The 20,956-nt window shown below is 36.2% G+C and overlaps 1 protein-coding gene across 5 annotated transcripts in view; it reads right to left on the reverse strand.

Moving 5' to 3' along the window:
* PHTF2 (putative homeodomain transcription factor 2) overlaps positions 1 to 20,956 on the reverse strand; it is a 127,783-nt gene that overhangs the window by 82,585 nt on the left and 24,242 nt on the right. For all 5 annotated transcript variants that reach the window (XM_058725297.1, XM_058725296.1, XM_058725298.1 and 2 more), the window contains exon 2: positions 12,452 to 12,531. In XM_058725297.1, the coding sequence (XP_058581280.1) occupies positions 12,452 to 12,496 (45 nt within the window). In that variant the 5' untranslated portion in view covers positions 12,497 to 12,531. The remainder of the gene's footprint in view (positions 1 to 12,451; positions 12,532 to 20,956) is intronic.

Below are 20,956 nucleotides of genomic sequence, written 5' to 3' on the forward strand. Positions count from 1 at the left end.
CTATTCATCAGAAAATGAAAATGGTTAGAAACTAGTTTTCCAGTATGCCATAAAATAATTTTCTTCCCAACTCCCAAGAGGCATAAGAAGCTTTATTCATTAAAAATTTCAACCCTAGTCAAATAATACTGTTTCTTGAATCTCCTCATACCTGTGTAAACAACTATTTTAATTATTAGGCACTGTTACTGGCAACTGCTGTAGGCACATAGATGTTTCCTTTTAATGGAATAACTATTACATTTATCCAAAAGAAAAAAAAATTCATAAGCAAATAAGTAAGAGAACCACAGCATTTCAAAGAGGTTATGTACTATGTAGAAATTCCTATTTCTGACGCATCAATGTATTTGCAAAACAAAAACAAAACCTTCTATTTCCAAACACTCAGTTTCTAAAGAGGACAAACATAAATACTAACCATTTAGGTGTTTATGTCTTCACAGTTTAAAAAGATGTTGCAAAAACTTTAAAAATAGATAAAGAATTTTCTACTGAAAGTGTTTTTGTGAAACCAGTACTTCTATACTCAGGAGTACTGAATATAGGTCCCCTTGGAGTCTGTAAACATTACTGGGTAGCCCAGAAGGATATTGCTAGGGAATAGTGAAAGGTTTCTTTCTTTTTTTTTTTTTTTCTCCGATTTTTTCCATTTTCTTTACCCATGGGAGGTGAAGCTGCTATCTCAACTAAGTACAGGTTCTGCTTGTTCAAAAAGTGAAATTCTGTAAGTCATGGTACAGCTGACAAGATCTCTAGACTAGATTTAAAAAACAAAACAAAACCTTGTTCCCTTATCTCTCAGTGTCTCAGTTTCCTCATCTGTAAAATAAAAATATTAGAATGATTAATTTTAAGGTCCTTCCCATCTCTACTTTCTGATTCCTTAGTAAGAAGTTAGATTCTAGCACACGGCAACCTCAGGGATAGCCTCAGGCAAACACACATGAAGGAAAGAACGAAGGAAGGAAGGAAGGAAAGAAGGAAAGAAGGAAAGGAAAAGAAGAAGAGAGAGAGAGAAAAGAAAGAGAAGAGAGAGAAGAGAAAGAGAGAAAGCAAGCAAGCAGGCAAGAAGCAAGCAAGCAAACTGGAGATTTCTGAACCTTAGAGATCTGTCTGCAAGATCAGTTCACTGGAATACTTGACTTTTTACCCAAGGAGAAATTCCCTTGAGCCTTCCATCAGGTTTTGCTTCAGAGCAATGTAATTAATTTACCTTCAGTTCCACTAACTGATTAAACAACAAATGGAGAGAAGTTTATAGAAGTAAAAATTCACAGGAAAGGAAGAGAGATAAATTACAATGCATTCTAGATCAAAGCTGAAATTAATAGACGAAAACAACCACTGCTCAGAAAAATATTAGAAATGACTATTTCTATTCAATTTGCAGTTGAAGTTAAAGAACTTTTTTTTTTTTTAATTTTTTTTTCAACGTTTTTTATTTATTTTTTGGACAGAGAGAGACAGAGCATGAACGGGGGAGGGGCAGAGAGAGAGGGAGACAGAATCGGAAACAGGCTCCAGGCTCCGAGCCATCAGCCCAGAGCCCGACGCGGGGCTTGAACTCACGGACCGCGAGATCGTGACCTGGCTGAAGTCGGACGCTGAAGTTAAAGAACTTTTTGTTGGGAATGCAAGCTAGTGCAGCCACTCTGGAAAACAGTATAGAAGTTCCTCAAAAAACTAAAAATAGAACTACTATATGATCCAGCAATTGCACTACTAGGCATTTACCCATGGGATACAGGTGTGCTGTTTCAAATGGACACATGCACCCCCATGTGTATAGCAGCACTATCAACAATAGCCAAAGTATGGAAACAGCCCAAATGTCCATCGATGGATGAATGGATAAAGAAGATGTGGTGTGTATGTATACACACACACACACACACACACACACACACACACACAATGGAGTATTACTCGGCAATCAAAAAGAATGAAATCTTGCCATTTGTAACTACGCGGATGGAACTGAAGGGTATTATGCTAATTGAAATTAGTCAGTCACAGAAAGACAAAAATCATATGACTTCACTCATACAAGGACGTTAAGAGACAAAACAGATGAACATAAGGGAAGGGAAACAAAAATAATATAAAAACAGGGAGGGGGACAAAACAGAAGAGACTCATAAATATGGAGAACAAACTGGAGGTTACTGGAGGGGCTGTGGGAGGGGGATGGGCTAAATGGGTAAGGGGCACTAAGGAATCAATTCCTGAAATCATCGTTGCACTATATGCTAACTAATTTGGATGTAAAATTTAAAAAAGAAAAAAGAAAAAAAAAAAAAAAGAACTTTTTGTAAAGAGTCAAAAATAAAACAAAGTTTGGTCATTTAAAAAAAGGTACCCAGAAAGTTCACCCAGCAGTGTAGTATGTGCCTGCAAATACCATGTAAAGTTAGGTGGCATTAAATGTAAGAAACTGTATCTATCCTTCTATTTATTTAATCTATCCACTTTATTTTTTTTAGAGAGAGAGAGAAAATACAAGTAGGGGAAAGGGGTAGAGGGAGGGAGGAAGAAAGAGAGAGAGAGAGAGAGAGAGAGAGAGTCAGTCCTAAGTAGGCTCCATGCTCAGCAAGAAGCCCAACTCAGGGCTAGATCCCAAGATCCTGGGATCACGACCTGAGCTGAAATCAAGAGTCAGATGCTCAACTGACTAAGCCACCCAGGTGCCCCAATCTATCTATCCACTTTTTAATGTATCATTTGTTTTGTTTATTCCCCAAACACCTCTTGCCAAAAAAGAAGAAAATGATCTCAGATAAATAATGACATATGCTGAGAAAAAAACTATTTGTGCTAGAAATTAAAGCAAAGGATAAAGGAGACAGCAATTAAATGCAAGTACAGAATACAAAAACACACAAAAGATTGACCACTTCTTTTAATGTTTTTCTATTTTAATAGATACAAAAATGTTCAGTTTATAAGAACTACTAACCAAAACCTTTAATTAACCAAATATATTATTAACAACAACACTCCATATTTAGTGAAAGAGAACATAAGGCACAGGAACTGGTATTTAGCAATATTTACTGAATACCTACTATACACCAACACTGTACCTGGTGTTTACATGTTATCTCATTTAATCATCATAGCAATCTTTAAGGATTCTCATCTCAGTATTATAGACAAAGAAACTAAAACTCAGTAAAGTTAAGAAACTAGTGTTGTACATAATTAGCCCCAAATACAAGTTCCTGAAGCATCAAAGAGATTGATAATTGTTCAAAAGTCTGTAGCAAATATAGAAAAAAATAGAAAAAAAATGTTCTCATACATTTAATTCAATAAGAGTTTAAATTTTTAAAACTTCATAGTTTGGGGGCACCTGGTGTGGCTCTGTTGGTTAAGTGTCCTACTCTTGATTTCAGCTCAGGTCATGATCTCACAAGATTGAGCCCCATGTAGGGCTCTGAGCTGACAGTGAGGAGCCTGCTTGGGATTCTCTCTCTCTCTCTCTCTCTCTCTCTCTCTCTCTCTCTCTCTCTCTCTCTCTCTCCTCCCCTCACTTTCTGCCCTTCCCTGCTCCCATGTACATGTGTGCATGCTCTCTTTTTCAAAAGAAATAAGCTTTGAAAAAGAAACAAATAAAACTCCATACTTTAACTCAACTGACACAGTTTTATATCTGAAACAACACATTAATATTTTAAACACATTTAAATATTTACTTTTATATATAAAATTGGTTCTAATATAAACAATTGGCATTTTTTTTTTTTTTTAACATTTTTTATTTATTTTTGGGACAGAGAGAGACAGAGCATGAACGGGGGAGGGGCAGAGAGAGAGGGAGACACAGAATCAGAAACAGGCTCCAGGCTCCGAGCCATCAGCCCAGAGCCTGACGCGGGGCTCGAACTCACGGACCGCGAGATCGTGACCTGGCTGAAGTCGGACGCCCAACTGACTGCGCCACCCAGGCGCCCCTAAACAATTGGCATTTTAAGAAACAGTCAAAATTTATCAAAAAGTAGATCTGATGACCCTTAAAGATTAGAACATTGAAAAAATATACACTGTGGTTTAACTTACATGCAGTTTTAAAGGGAAAGAATGTTATTATTATCTATGATAATTAAGACAATAAACCTCATATAATTAGATTAAATAAAGAACACAAATATCTATGTATTTATTAAGAACTGGAAGCAGAAAATTGTGTTGAATTCTATAGAAACTTCTTCCTTAACATTTCATATGGGAGGAGCTAAGTGATCACAATCTTAACTTTTAAGAATATAAAGAAAATAGTGAGGATCCTGATCTTCTTCTACTCAGTACAATACTGGTGGTCTAGGACACAGCTAAACAAAAGGACATAAATAAAGCTACACATCTCCACACTGAATCCACTCAAACCAATCATATGCTTTAGACATACTTCTGTAGTGGGGAAAAAAACCACATGTCTTCCCAGAACTTTGGAATGTTACCTCACTTGAAAATAGGGTCTTTGCAGGTGTAACTGATTAAGGATCTCAAGATGAAATCATTCTGAATTTAGAGCAGATCTAAATCCATTGACTGGTGTCCTTATAAGAAGAGTCAAGAAGACAACATGAAGATGGAGGGAGAGATTGGAATGATGCATCAGAAAACTAAGGATTGTGTTCATTAGAAGCTAGAAGAGGGACACCTGGGTGGCTCAGCCAGTTAAACAGCCAACTTTGGCCCAGGTCACGATCTCATGGTTCATGAGTTTGAGCCCTACATCGGGCTCTGCACTGACAGTGTGGAGCCTGCTTAGGATTCTCTCTCCCTCTTTCTCTCTGTCCCTCCCCCATTTGTGTGCTCTCTCTCAAAATAAATAAATTAAAAAAAAAAAAAAAAAGCTAGAAGAGGCCCATGGGACAATTTCTCCCTCAAGCCTCCCTACAGAGGGAACCAACCCTGCTGACACTTTGATTTTGGACTTCTGGCCTCCTGAACTGTGAAAAAAAATAACTTCTGTTGTTTTAAGCAACCCAGTTTGTGGTCCTTTGTTACAAAAGCCCCAGGAAACTTATAAAACTTCTTACAGTATCTTGATATAATAACCACTGAGTTAATCCATTTCATTATCACAATAAATGAAACCATGAAAACAGAAACAGAAGCACTCTGAAAAATAAATGCTTTTAAATGTGAGGCAGTGCTATCACATCACCACCACCATCATCATCATCACTATCATTACTGTTGTTAAATCAACAGATATATATGTATAATACTAACCATCTTTTAAAAAAAAAATGTGTATCTCCTCACTTTCGCATTAGAAGTCATCTAAAAATAAACTCTCAAATTAAACAAGAAAATTTTATAGTAAAAGTTTCTTCAGTCTGTTTTTCAAAGCTATGTTAGTACAGAAGGATGAGTGACCTGAAAGTCAGTAGACCTGAGTTTTGGTTTTATAACTAATTCATGACTATGATCAAGTTATTAGATCTACAGGCATCAGGTTTCTTACCTATAAAGCAAAAAGTTTAACAGAAACCAGATGATCTCTAAAGTCAAACTATCATGACTACTGCACAGCATAGTTTCTTTCTTCCTTATAACTAAAACTAAAACTCAAATTATTTATGCTATAAATACCCGAACTGGAAATGGATAAAGGTGGAAAATCAAGGACTTCATGACTAAAACGGGGAGAAAAACCTTAAGTGAAAAGGCAAATATTTGAGCAACTAAACTAACCAATCTATTTCTGGTAGGACAAGTCTTATTTTTGGCAAGTAAGTGACATTAAAAAGGAAGAAGTGGAAAACATGATCAGTGACTGAAGCAAGGACAGTTGAAGTTTATAAGTTACACTTAATCATGATTTTATGGTATGAGTGTTAGACAACAAACGTCAACAAATACCCACTGTTTTAACATTGAATATTAGAAGCCTGACATTTTACATTTCTCATTTACAAGTAAGAATCTTTTTTTAGCCTCATGAGAATTTTTAGAATCCATGAAATAAAGCACTCTGATAAGTTTGGGGAGCAATTCATCTGATAAGTATGGTGAATATGAAGTAATAATAATAGAAATAATTCTCATTTATTGAAGGTTTACCCTGTGTGGAGCACTTTGCTTAACATTTTACATATATCATCAGTTACTCCTAAAATAAATACAAAAAATGGTATTTATGTACATGAAGAAAGTGAAATTCAGAGACAATTAACCAACCTGTCCAAAATCATACTGGCTTTCAAGAACAAGGATTCAAATCTCAGCTTTCTAATCCCAAAATCTATGTTCTTGTTACCCATTAAGATACACAGCTTTGCACAGTGGTCACCCTCAACAAGGGCAGGTTGTGACTGAGAGGGAGGGATGAAAGTTTTGTAGAGCTGGTTAACATTCTGTTTCTTGATCTGAGTTGTTTCATAAACAAGACACAAACAGTCCTAAACACAAACAGGTGTTCAGTTTGTAAAAATTCATGAAGCTGAACACTTAAAATCTGTGTGGTCTTCTGAGTATGTTACACCTCAATAAAATGTATATATATTGCCTCTGCATTAGTCAGAACTTTCTGTTTTGCAAGTAAAAATCCAATTCACACTAGCATCAGCAAAAAGGGGGGGAGGGGTTATTGGCTGACATGGGTAAACAACTCCAAGTTTGGAGTGAAGTTAATCTTGGGGTGAAGTGAATCCAGGGACTAGAGCGCTATGCTGGCCTGTGGTTGTCTCTTTTTTTCCCTATTTCTGACCTGCTCTGGTGCTGTCTCATTGTCTTCTGCCTGCTGCAGACTTTCAATCCTTCTAGTGCCTTGAAAGAAGCAACAGGGTCTTTTTCATCACCTCTAGTTAAAAATAAAAGGTTTGGGGGAGCCTGGGTGGCTCAACCTCTTGATTTTGGTTCAGGTCATGATCCCCTATCTACTGAGTTCAAGACCCTCATCTGTGCTGTAACAGCACAGAGCCTGCTTGGGATTCTCTCTCCTTCTCTCTCTGCCCCTCCCCAGCTTACATGTGTACGTGCTCGCACTCACTCTCTCTCTCCCTCAAAAATAAACACATTTTAAAAAATAAGTAAGTAAAATTACATTAAATATTTAATGGTACATATGAGAATATGGTTCAGGAAAAAAAAAACTTAGAAGAGAAAAAGTAATAAACCCATTTGTCTGAGGCTCAGTACTTCAATTTAACAGCCCAATACTAATGGAAATCTATTCTGGTTTCTCCAATCACCATTCTTGAGGCATTAATTTTTCTTCTGAATTAGTGACTGAAGATTATTTTTTTCAATAGGGACTTTCAAATTATTCATGACTATGGATGGCTACAATAGTACCAAATGAAGTTTAAAATAAGATGTTAAAAGAACTTTTAAAAATTTCAAAATAAATCATGCAGAGAATAATTTATTTAAAGGTACCCTGACATCATCTAATTAGATTTAATACTTTAAAACTTTTGTTTTTATTTTCTCCTCGAAATTTCACATCTGATATTAGAGTTCATGTTCATAACAGTCCACAGATCAAGTCATGGTCTTTGGGGTTAGCTAGTGCTCAGTACTCAAAACAAAAATATAAAGATGTCACCATTTTTAAGTGGAAAAGGTGACACTAAAGTGAGCTACAACTAAACATACATATGTTCAAGAAAATGAAGCTGAACATTTCTTTTCTTAAAAGAAACTTTTTTTAATGTTTATTTATTTTTGAGAGAGAGAGAGCGCACACACACACACACACACACAAACACATGCACGCACGCAAGTAGGGGAGGGGCAGAGAGAGAGGGAGACACAGAAACCAAAGCAGGCTCCAGGCTCTGAGCTGTCAGCACAGAGCCTACAGGCAGGGCTCAAACTCATGGACGGCGAGATCATGACCTGAGCTGAAGTCAGACACTTAACCAACTGAGTTACCCAGGTGCCCCTGAACATTTCTTGGTTTTATTTATAGCAATACTTCCTACTATAAGCTGAATACCACTGAATGATAAGTCACAAAAATTAAAGAATGTTAAAATACTAATGTTTTAAAAATTATCTAATTGAAGACTTAGAGGGTTCAAATCAGATGTGAAAATTTTATTGTGTTTCTATAATATATACACTTTTCTGGCAATAAGATCCTGAGAATTTGGAAAGTTCATCACAATTTCAAAGGGATGTATGATTGAAAAGCAGCTGAGAATGATTATCAAGTTAATGTAGTGAGTGGTAAGCGAAACTCAAATGAAGTTATTTGCCCATGGTCATATAATCAGCAAGTATCATATCAGCATCAGCAGTCAAGCCTTCTTTTCACTGAAACTTAAACACCTGTAAAAGGACTTTTTAAATAAATACGTATTTAAGAAAAAAACAAATCTGTATGACCTAAGAGGAGTGAAGGGAACTCTCAGGCGGATGGTAAAAGAAAACTCAAAATGGATAAAGGACCTGAATGTGAGACAGGAAACCATCAAAACCCTAGAAGAGAAAGCAGGAAAAAACCTGTCTGACCTCAGCCGCAGCAATTTCTTACTTGACACATCCCCAAAGGCAAGGGAATTAAAAGCAAATATGAACTATTGGGACCTCATGAAGATAAAAAGCTTCTGCACTGCAAAGGAAACAATCAACAAAACTAAAAGGCAACCAACGGAATGGGAAAATATATTTGCAAATGACATATCGGACAAAGGGCTAGTATCCAAAACCTATAAAGACCTCACCAAACTCCACACCCGAAAAACAAATAATCCAGTGAAGAAATGGGCAGAAAACATGAATAGACACTTCTCTAAAGAAGACATCTGGATGGTCAACAGACACATGAAAAGATACTCAACATCGCTCCTCATCAGGGAAATACAAATCAAAACCACACTCAGATATCACACCAGTCAGAGTGGCTAAAATGAACAAATCAGGAGACTCTAGATGCTGGCGAGGATGTGGAGAAATGGGAACCCTCTCGCACTGTTGGTGGGAATGCAAACTGGTGCAGCCACTCTGGAAAACTGTGGAGGTTCCTCAAAAAATTAAAAATAGAGGGGCGCCTGGGTGGCTCGGTCGGTTAAGTGTCCGACTTCGGCTCAGGTCATGATCTCGCGGTCTGTGAGTTCGAGCCCCGCGTCGGGCTCTGTGCTGACAGCTCAGAGCCTGGAGCCTGTTTCGGATTCTCTGTCTCCCTCTCTCTCTGCCCCTCCCCTGTTCACGCTCTGTCTCTCTCTGTCTCAAAAATAAATAAACGTTAAAAAAAAAAATTAAAAATAGATCTACCCTATGACCCAGCAATAGCACTGCTAGGAATTTACCCAAGGGATACAGAAGTACTGATGCATAGGGGCACTTGTACCCCAATGTTTATAGCAGCACTCTCAACAACAGCCAAATTATGGAAAGAGCCTAAATGTCCTTCAACTGATGAATGGATAAAGCAATTGTGGTTTATATACACAATGGAATACTACGTGGCAATGAGAAAGAATGAAATATGGCCTTTTGTAGCAATGTGGATAGAACTCGAGAGTGTTATGCTAAGTGAAATAAGTCATACAGAGAAAGACAGATACCATATGCTTTCACTCTTATGGGGATCCTGAGAAACTTAACAGAATCTCATGGGGAGGGGTGAAGGAAAAAAAAAAAAGAGGTTAGAGAGGGAGGGAGCCAAAACATAAGAGACTCTTAAAAATTGAGAACAAACTGAGGGTTGATGGGGGGTGGGAGGAAGGGGAGGGTGGATGATGGGTAGTGAGGAGGGCACCTGCTGGGATGAGCACTGGGTGTTGTACGGAAACCAATTTGACAATAAATTTCATATTTAAAACAAAACAAAACAAAACAAAACAAAACAAAACAAAACAAAACAAAACACCAAGAGGGCAGATGAGAGGTGTGACATGAGAACAATCCCCCCAGAATGGAAGAGAAGGACAGAGAATTCTAGGAGGTCATTCCCAAAGGGGGATTTGTGGGGGGAGGCAAAGAACTACTAGAATATTTGAATATGACTGACTACAACAAAAGGAGTTTTATAGTTCTATCAGAGACTTTGGAGAATTAGAAAAATTAAGCAAAAGGAGGAAAAAGTTGCACAGACAGAAAATATCAGAGTATATGGCATGACATAGTTCTAAACAACACATACACAAACAGAAGCTCTGCATAGTGATTTCACCAAAATTTGTAGTCATTGGGAGGATTCGGGTAAGGAATACTGGTTGAAGGGGGACTCATAAAAAAGCTAAATCTTTATCATACAGTCAGAAATCAACAAGTAACATCTATAATGAAATAATCAATAAAGGGCCAAGTTTAAAACACAAATACCATTAAAAAAAAAGCAGTGTAATTTAATAGGGCACTAATGCATTTTGAACAGGACAATTATTTGTTGTATTGGGCTATGTTACAGTACAGATAATCAAACTAAGGTCTGTGGACCAAATCTAACCCACTGCCTGTTTTTGTAAATTAATTTTTATTGGAAAACAGCCATACTCATTCATTCATTCATTTATGTACTGTCTATGGCTGCTTTTGTACCATAGAACAGCAGAACTGAATAGCTGTCACAGATACGTATGACTCTCAAAGCCTAAAATATTTACTATATGGCCCTTTACAGAAAAAGTCTGCCAACCCTTGTTTAGAGTATTGCATGACATTTAGTATCTCTGATTTCTAACCCACAAATATCAGCATTCTCCCAAAAGTAATTAAGAAAACCAAAACTTCACACCCCACATTTGTAACCCATCCTTCCTAACTCCCTACCAGCGATGAGGAGTAGTAGAACTTTGGTTTCAGCTATAAAGAATGTAAAATCATTGCCTCTGAGGAGCAAAGCTCAGAAGTTGGGTAAGGACAGGGAAAGGTAGTACTGGTGGCTATTTTTTTTTTTCCCAATTAGCCCGGAAACATTAATTTTTCAAAGTAGTCACATGTATTTCTTCAAGACAATTAAATTTAAAAGCAAAATTTAAAAATAGAGCAAATAAAATCTGGTTAATGGTTCTGGTGACTCAGTAACATAAAATGTGTGATTACATTTGCTAGATATAATTTGTGACATCTGTTATGGTTGCTCTGGAGAATTTTTTGGTTGCACATATCTAAAGCTGCTAGGTAAATGACCCGCAGATAAGAAGGGTATTAGTGAGCTAACTGAATGCGAGTGTAATATTTCAAACCCTCCGTTACCAAGAAAGGACAGTAAATCTAGCATGTTCTACAAATGATCTTCAGTGAAGTTTGAAATGTTTAACATAAAAAACCAGATAGATAAAATGCTTAGTAAACATTACTAACTCTCATAATAAGTAGGCATTAACAGAAAAGCTTTCAAGGATTTATGTAGGAAATAAAAAAAAATAAAAAATAATTTTGTTTTAGTTTCATTATTCAGTTTTAAGTTGAATGGAAGTTTAAAGGTAAAGATGACATGAATACAGAACTACAAAAGACAGAATTAATAGTATGATCAATGTCAATACTTCCAATTCAGTACCTTATATGAAACATGTGATCCTGTATATCTGTGGCATGTTCTACGCAGAAGAGAAACACATCCAAAGACAGACTGTATTCTCAGGTTTGCTTAATCTTGAAAGCACTCTAATTACCATTTCCAATTCAAGTAAACTTACAAATTGTCTGATTTTACCCCATATGAGAAAAGCTTTAAACATATAATTATATTTTGTTAATAGGGACTTGAAGAATAAGGCATCAAAAATGTTTTAAACTATGAAAACAAACATAACTCACTATATACACTAAAAATCTAAAATACTACATATAACAACATACATTTTAAAGAGTCTAAACAACACTCTTCAGGAAAAAACACTTTATTTTCAAAAAAGACATTTATTCTCTTGCACTTCATAAAAATATTACATTGAAAGCTTATTTTGAAATATATAGAGGACACAGCTAGTTTAGTAGTTAGGACAATTAATCCTAAAACATCAAAATAAACATTTTACTATTTTGGTTTGAAAAACACAGACCTCAAAGGTTTATTTTATTTTATTAAAAAGATTCAACTGTTGAGTTGAACTTACAAGAAACAGATTAAGACTATATTTTCTAGATATAAAAAGTTATAAAATTACAAGACTTCTGCTAACCTAGCTTTAAAAGAAGTTAATGCAAGAAAAATTTAATGCTTTTATAAAATGCTAATTATATTCAAAGTCCTGGAAATCTGGCTTATATTATAACTGAAAATAATTAATCTAGCTACTTTAATAACGTGGAGTAAAAAGTGGAGAAAAACACTGTGAAGCATCATCTTTCTAATTTCTTTAGAAATAAAATTAGCACAAGAAAAACCAAAATGCTCCCATTCCACTCAAAAGATCCTGAAATCTATATGTCATTATTTCAGGTAATATTTGACATAAATCCATAGCACCTTAAGAAAAAGCATGCATTTTTAGAATAAAAATATTTAAAAGGTTGAAAGCTTTGACGATCAACTTACCTTCTTTTGATACCAGACTATAGCATCTGTGACTTTGGACGCCATTTATTCCACTGAAATCACACATTCGTCATTTTAGGCTGTGCAAGAGAGAAAAACACACAGACGACTTTATTTCCAACGTCCAAAATGAGACTAAACAACACGCGAACATAGCACTCTGGTTACTTGCAGAGCAAGGGGTGTATGACTATACTTGTATTACACCCTTCCTCATTACTATTTTAGCAACAGGTTCTCTTAAGTAAACAAAAATCAGTTGCCATAATAAAAGGATCTTTCTAAGAGAATGTAACACTTGAATTTTCTAACAAGATGGATTTTTTTAAATAAGCCTTTTAAATAAATTTCAGAATTTCCCAGGTTATACTGGAACTTCTTCATTTAAAAGTAGAAATCCATTCATTCACTCAGTAACAGATCAGTTTTGCTACAGTTCCTATCTAGGAACTAGTGCCAATTACTGTTGCTAAAGGATGGCTTGATAAAGATGCCAAAGTTTATAATCATATTTAATGCTCCCTGGTACTCAGTAAACACAACTTCGAACTAAAATCAAGTAACTGGAGAAACTTAACTAATTTATGTTAAATACTAAACTGATATTAGGGTTAGTTACAGAGGAATAATTAATATTAAACACTTCCCAGATATCAGTCTGCTAATCTTCAGAAATTTACCACAGACCATTTCATAAGCATCTTGTGTGTGTTTGTCTAAAAGAATTTTGGATTCAAAACTTAATGGTTCCTTAGCCCTGGACAGAATTAATTCCAGGCTGATTCCAGTTAACTCTGGAATACTTCTAGTCCTAAGACCAGGCTGGCATGGAGGGTATGGTGTTAAGGATGAGCCTAAACAGGTTCAAACACAAACACTTGCCCCAGAACTCATTACAAACCAGGATCATCTAAGGCTACAAAGGATATCAGGGAAATCCTGGGAGTAAAGTACCCTAGTGAGCACATGCAGGTCTGCAACTTTAGAGATGCTACTGCTACAGAGTCTGCCCAGAGTAAACAAAATACCAGGTTTACAAATCATTCTTGGAAGCATATGAGGATTCAAATATAAAGAAAATTACTATCCACAAGTTCAAATGTTCAGATGATCAGTCTCTAAATAAAATTTAAGGCAGAATTTACTTGATGTGTGTATTTTTGACAGTGTTATAAACCAGATTGTTTTATTACCTTTCCTATGATAATAATAATTCCATCTTTAACTGACCAAATTCAACCAAACTATGTTTTGAAATTCCGGACAAACGGAGGAGCATAGAGTCTAAAGACCTGGATTCAAATACTGTCTTCCACTATCTGGTATGTAATATTGAAAAAGCAACTTAATCTCTCTAACCTGTTTCTTTCACTAGTACAATAGGAATGACTATCTGTTCATCCCTTGGAGGGTTTTGTGACTGATAAGATGATATACATAAAATGCCTACCAGAGTCCAGTACGTAGAACAGATGTTAATTATGATTATTTTTATTATTAATTTTATATTTAAAAATCCTGCAAGCCAAGAACTGGGAAGTGTTTATATTTCCTTTTTTAAACATGGCAAAAGGTTTAGAGAAGGAATACCTGTAATCAGTTTTTGTTGACATTTAAAATAAAAATAGCTACCAGACTATCATAAAATCACAATGTCAATTTCCAACTACATGCACATGGGAGTATTTAGAGATTTCAAAGTTTACCACCATTGAAGTTAGTCAGGTATGGCTACTTCCATTTTTCTCACCAGGGTTTTTGGGGAAGCTTTCCCTTACTACTGATTTAAAATCTCTCATTTTGGGGGCATCTAGGTGGCTCAGTCATTTGATTGTCTGACTCTTGATTTAGCCTCAGGTCATGATTGATCCCAGGGTTATGGGATCTAGCCTTAGAGTCGGGCTCTGTGCTGGGCATGGAGCCTGCTTGGGATTCTCTCTCTCCCTCTGCCCCTTTTCCCCATTCGTTCTCTCTCTCTCTCACTCTCTCTTTCCCTAATTAAAAAAACTAAAATTAAAAAAATTAAAAAAAATAAAATCAGGGTGCCTAGGTGGCTCAGTCAGTTAAAGCGTCCAACTTAGGCTCAGGTCATGATCTCAGAGTTTGTGGGTTCGAGCCCCACATTGGGCTCTGTGCTGACAGCTCAGAGTCTGGAGCCTGCTTAGGATTCTGCGTCTCCCTCGCTTTCTGCCCCTCCCCCACTCATGCTCTCATCCTCTCTCTCTCTCTCTCTCTCAAAAATGAATAAACACTAAAAAATAAAATAAAATAAAATAAAATAAAATAAAAATAAAATCTCCCATTTTTTTTCCTAGACATCTCTGAGAGTAGTTCATGAGCTTCAACACATTTCATCCTAGAAGTTTTTTCCATTCATTCTCCCCTCTCCTGCCCTTCACCTTTGCCAAATGCAAAAGCAGAAAAAATGGTACAAAAACTATGAGAATCTCAACATTTCACTTTAACCTCCTTTCTCTTTACCTAATCTTTATTGACAAAAATTCCAGGTTATCTACCAAGATAAAAGATCCTCTCTCCTAATCCTCCAGGAGTGCAAATAATATGCATTTCATATACAAAATGTGAAAGGATTTTTTATTCACTCCATCTATTAAATGTATGAGATATTTAATACATTTGGGGAATCTTTAAGTGGTTACATATAAACAGTAATAACTTTTTTAAAAAAAGCTTCAATGAAAGTGAGGAAAACATTGCCTGCTTCAAATAAAATGATCTAAAAGATTATTTTTAAATATACTTTGGTTTACACCAAGCTACACTTAGAAATAAATTTTGAAATTATTTATAACAGGACACAAAGTATATGAAATGTTATAAACATTTTATTTGTATTTCTTTGGATCTACAGAAATAAAAAGTCAATCTACTTTTTTTTTTTAAACAAGCCTTTCCTCAGTAATGGCAAGGTTTGTTCTGCAAATTCATTTAATAGTTTTTCCATTGTGTCAACAGCCTTTCAGTGACACAAGTGGCTCATACCTATTTTTAAAACAGGTTTTACAGCATGCTGAGATAGATTTCTGAATTGGACATCTGAAAAAGTACACTCAGAGACACCCAAATTTCATACAACAAGAATAAGTCAACAAACGATTTCATGAATAATTAAGATGATTCTAACAGTCCAGAAACACAGGTTTACAGTCTCTATCATATTGATAGTTCAAGCTGTTTTTAATGCTACATTATGACACTAAAGTTAATTTACAGACAAAAAGAGTGGCATAGAAAGCTTACTGGGTACCTTGAATTGAGAATCTTAATCTTTTTTGATCAACTGATCTCAGAGAAGGATGGGTATTAAGATATAGAAATAATCCAATTATAAACCACAGAGCTAACTGCAGACATAACATTTAAATATCAGTATAGACAGTTACTCTGAGCTAATTCTCTCCTTAACACTGCTTTAATCATTATACCTTGTCAAAACACCTGAAAATACTTTACTATGTCAAGGACAACGCAAAATGCATTTATGATGCCAAAGCCCAGGGTAGAGAAAAAGGACGACTACAAAGAGATCGTATGTTGAGTACACCTTTATAAAATCTCACTATCACAAATATAGTAATGCCCAAGGGTATTCTTTGTAGCTTAAAAAAAAGGGGGGGGGGGAGGTTTTTAACCATTCCCTATGTTAGAACAAAACCCAGTCTATCAAAGACTAGGGGCGCATGGGTGGCCCAGTCAGTTAAGCGTCTGACTTCAGCTTAGGTAATGATCTCATGGTTGGAGAGTTGAGCCCCGTGTTGGACTCTGTGCTGACAGCTAAGAGCCTGGAGCCTGCTTTGGATTCTGTGTCTTCCTCTCTCTCTCTTTGCCCCTCTGTGTGCCCCTCTGGCTCACACTCTGTCTCTCTTTCTCTCTCTCAAAATAAACATTAAAAAAATGTTAAAAAAAAACAAAACAAAAACAAAACAAAACAAACAAACAAAAAAAAAACCCAGTCTATCAAACACTACAAATGTTATAAGGAACTTCTCTCATTATTCTGAAACAAACTTCTCTGCTTTACCATGGTTCTCACCATGCTCCAAAACAACTCATTCATGCCCACCCCTGACGCTTCGCCTGTGCTGTTATTCTCATTCCTTTTCTCCACTCAACCATCCTCTTCAATCAGTTAGAATCCTACTTACTCTAAAATGAAGCTTCTTACAAGTGTTCACTTGGACAAAAAGTGCTGAAGCTTGATGTCTCTTTCAGACTGGTCTGTACTAATAAATCTGGTATTTAAATAAAAATGAAAAGCAGTATAGCCACATGTCATTTGATTACATGTAAACACCGTAAAGGAAAAAAACAGATGCATCTTTCTTCCTTTGTGTCTCTAAATACCCAGTACTTTAAAATAGGCGTAGAGGAAGTAGAGCAGAGAAAAAGCAATGACTAAGCATCAGGAGAATTGGGTTCTAGATCCAAGTTCTGACGCTAAATGAGATGTGCTTTTGAATTAGTTACTGAGTTCTCTGGGCCTTAGTTTCTCACTAGTGCCATCTAGCCAAACATTCCACAACTCAATAAAGACTAAACAACTAACAATTCTAATAATGTACAGGAGTTTCTCTGCATTCCTTTACTAACTCACCCCAAAACACGACCATTAGTTAAACCAGTGTTACATAAATGGAACTTAACATAATAAAACCTTTAGACAAAATGGAACATGGGTTATTTTTAAAAGGCAGTTTATGCAAATCTCCTCAGACGCTGATTTCATTATTAGTCTGTTCAACAACCTTGTATCACTGTCTACTGCCTTTACAAACCTATCTAGACCCTCTACCCTTTAGAATTAGACTTTTTAAAATCTCACCCTAACCAACTTACCAACATTACTGCTATCATCTTCTCATACACCCTATTTCATTCATTCATTCCTTTATTCATGCACTCATTTATTTATTTACAACCAGGTTGGTTAGCATATAGTGCAATAATGATTTCAGGAGAATCCAGTGATTCATCCCCTACATATAACACCCAGTGCTCATCACAAGTGTCCTCCTTAATGCCCCTTGCCCATTTAGCCCATCCTCTCACCCACAACCCCTCCAGCAACTCTGTCTGTTCTCCATATTTAAGAGTCTTTTACATGGGGCACCTGGGTGGCTCAGTCGGTTAAGTGTCAGACTCTCGATTTCAGCTCAGGTCATGATCTCACCGCTTGAGGGATTGAGCCCCGTGTTGGGCTCCAAACTGACAGTATGAAGCTTGCTTGGGATCCTCTCTCTCTCTGCTCTCCCCTGCTTATTCTTCCTCTCTCTCTCAAAATAAACAAATAAAGAGTCTCTTATGTTTTGTCGCCCTCTCTGTTTTTATATTATTTTTGCTTCCCTTATGTTCATCTGTTTTCATACATCTTGTTTCAACCATACCATATTTCCTACACTTTTCCACCTGTGTGTCAAAATTAACACGTCTCTTTACAAAACAAGGGGGATTTCCAGAAGGCATCCTAAATTCCACTTTCTCTACAAGTTTCTCCCAAATTTCTTCACTAAAGATTTCTCATCCTGTTCTGTGTTCCCATTATACTTAGTGTATACTCTGTGTACTTGCTGATATGTGGCCCTGTCCCATCTATAAATTTTTTGAGAGCAGTCCAATGTTGTCATTATCTCTGAATTCTCATAATAGCTTTTTTGTATATATTAAACGCAATGTTTACCAACCAAATCTAAAAACTGCTAATGAAAGCACACCCACAGATGAGTCCATTTAAGGACCACAATTGACAATTCTACCCATCAAACTCCTGCACTACTGTGACACGTGCATAAATACAGAAACATACTCTTTCCTAACACTAAGAGGTATAAAAATATTGTGAAGTATAATAAATATGGCTTATTTACTGACATATCACTCAATCAACAAATATATAAATATTTGTAGATTTAAAAAGTATAAAGTAAAGGAGTTAAAGTCAAACCTGCCAACTCTAGTCTAACTTCATTCTTAAATGCTAAAATTAAATATAACTCAGTGACTTCCTCCACAGCTAAAATAAGCCTTTTTTTTTTTTTTTTTTTTTTTTTTTTTTTTGCTTCAGAAACTAGGAACAAAGCTGTTCTGACCTTAGAAAGGCAATGAATGCTAAAGTTCAAGTCAAAATTTGCTACACTGGTAGCAGAGTTGGGAAGACAATGAAACTCTGGTAGAAGGAACATGGTATGGGCTGAAGGAAATCTACCAGCTTCAAGGCAGTTACTTTCTAATCATGGGACCCACAGATTGTTAAAATTTCCTGCAAAATTTTAAATCTGGAATGAGGATACGATTTCAAAGAAATGTTGTGAAGAATAAATACCACACACTACATGTTTAAAGTTGTTTTCTATCTTAGGACAGAAAAATGAAATGGAAAATAAGGTCTAATAAAAAGAGCTATACATTTCCTCTTATACCAGCTCATAAAAAGAATATTTTTTTTTAATTTTTTTAACATTTATTTATTTTTGAGACAGAGACAGCATGAATGGGGGGAAGGTCAGAGAGAGAGGGCGACACAGAATCTGAAACAGGATCCAGGCTCTGAGCTGTCAGCACAGAGCCTGACGCGGGGCTCGAACTCACGGACCGTGAGATCATGACCTGAGCTGAAGTCGATACTTAACCAACTGAGCCACCCAAGTGCCCCTAAAAAGAATATTTGTAATTCTTATTTCCCTGCATGGAACCAGTGCATAGTCTGTATATTTGAGGCTGGAGGATAACACCTAATCTAAGAAGGAAAATTATAAGCATGTAACTCTCTAAATCTGTATTTACAAAAACATTTTGTGCTACTGTAAAATCCAAGAGAATCCCTAGAGTGATAGTTTTAATACTACCCACAAAGACCTCTTTGGAACTTCCTGATGGGTACAACCAACCCACCCTGTATGTCCCTTAATGCAACATTGTAAATTTCAGGGTTTCTTAACCTTAGCATATACCCACATCATCTCTATTTCTTGAGCATTTGGGGGGCTTTTCTTTTTTTTTTTTTTAAAGTACTTAATATCTTTGACTGTTGTGCCACTTAGAAAAAATCAATGAGATACAGTCTAAATGGCTCAACTTCCTCATTTACTCACAAGAAATTTTTACCATCAAGCAATCAGGCGCCACTCAAATATAGACATGTTGGGGTGCCTGGGTGTCTTAGTCAGTTAAGCGTCTGACTTCAGCTCAGGTCATGATCTCGTAGTGGTTTGTGAGTTCCAGCCCCGCATTGGGCTCTGTGCTGCCCGCTCAGAGCCTGGAGCTGCTTCGGATTCTGTGTCACCCTCTCTTCTGCCCCTCCCCCGCTCACACTCTGTCTCTATCTCTCCTTCAAAAATAAATAAACATTAAAAAAAATTTTTTTAATATAGATATGTTATTACTGGCCTCTAGTAGAAACATTCACTAAATAAATGGCCCAGGTACTCTTTATCAAAATAATAATGCACTAAATGGTATTCAAATGGTTTAAAGATTTAATAGATCTTAAAAATGATTTTACTTAGAGATTAAAATAGTTAACTATACCTCATCAAAAATGCTATGAATACAATTTGAAAATCATTAGAGATATTTAATCTGATCATTTAATAAAAATACTTATTTACTGAATACCTACTACTAATACTGTACTATTCTAGGCACTGAGGATACAAAAGTGAACACCAAACAAGGTCTCTGCCCTGATTAAACTTACACTGCAAAGAGAAAAGAAAGAAAATGAACAAACAAGATAACGTGGTGTTGAAGAAGTGCCATAAAAGAAATGAACAGGGAAATATGATTGGGACAGGGTAGGAAACTTTTGAAAAGAATGGTCAAGAAATCCCAGTGAGATGACATGTGAATTGGGATCTTAGGGACGATAACAGCCAACTATATGAAGAATTGAGGGAGGACACCCTGAGCAGAGGGAGGAGCAAACACAAAGCCCTTGAGGTGGGAATGAGCTTGGTATTTCTAAGGAACAGAAAGGAAGCCAATGTGACACAAGTGACAGTGATTCAAGATGATGTATTAAAGGGAGGTAGGGGTCATGGGATCCCAGGCACCATAGCAAATAATTTTATTACAAAGATAGGAAGTCAGTGAAGTGATTTGAGAATGCAGTAATATTCTATTTTGCAAAGACCACTCTGACAACTCTATAGAGAACAGACTGGACTGAAGAGCTAGAGTGGAAGCAGTGATGCTAGTTAGATGCTAGTTAAGAAAGTCTTAATCCCATGTAGAAGATAACAACATATTGGGCTCAGGTGCAATCAGGAGAGATGGCACTAAGTGGGCAGTTCTGAGTTTTATTTATGGGTAAAATCTACAAGACCTGGAAACGGACTAGGATGAAACAGGTTGGGGAAAGGGATTAGAAAGAAGAATCTAGATTTTTGCCTTGAACCATTTTCTGAGATGGACACACATTAAAAAAAAGTTTATGAGAGTAAATACAAAAATTTCAGACCTGTTAAAGTGACTAGACATTAAAATAAA

The sequence above is a fragment of the Neofelis nebulosa genome, chromosome 4 (assembly GCF_028018385.1).
Source record: "Neofelis nebulosa isolate mNeoNeb1 chromosome 4, mNeoNeb1.pri, whole genome shotgun sequence".
NCBI lineage: Eukaryota > Metazoa > Chordata > Mammalia > Carnivora > Felidae > Neofelis > Neofelis nebulosa.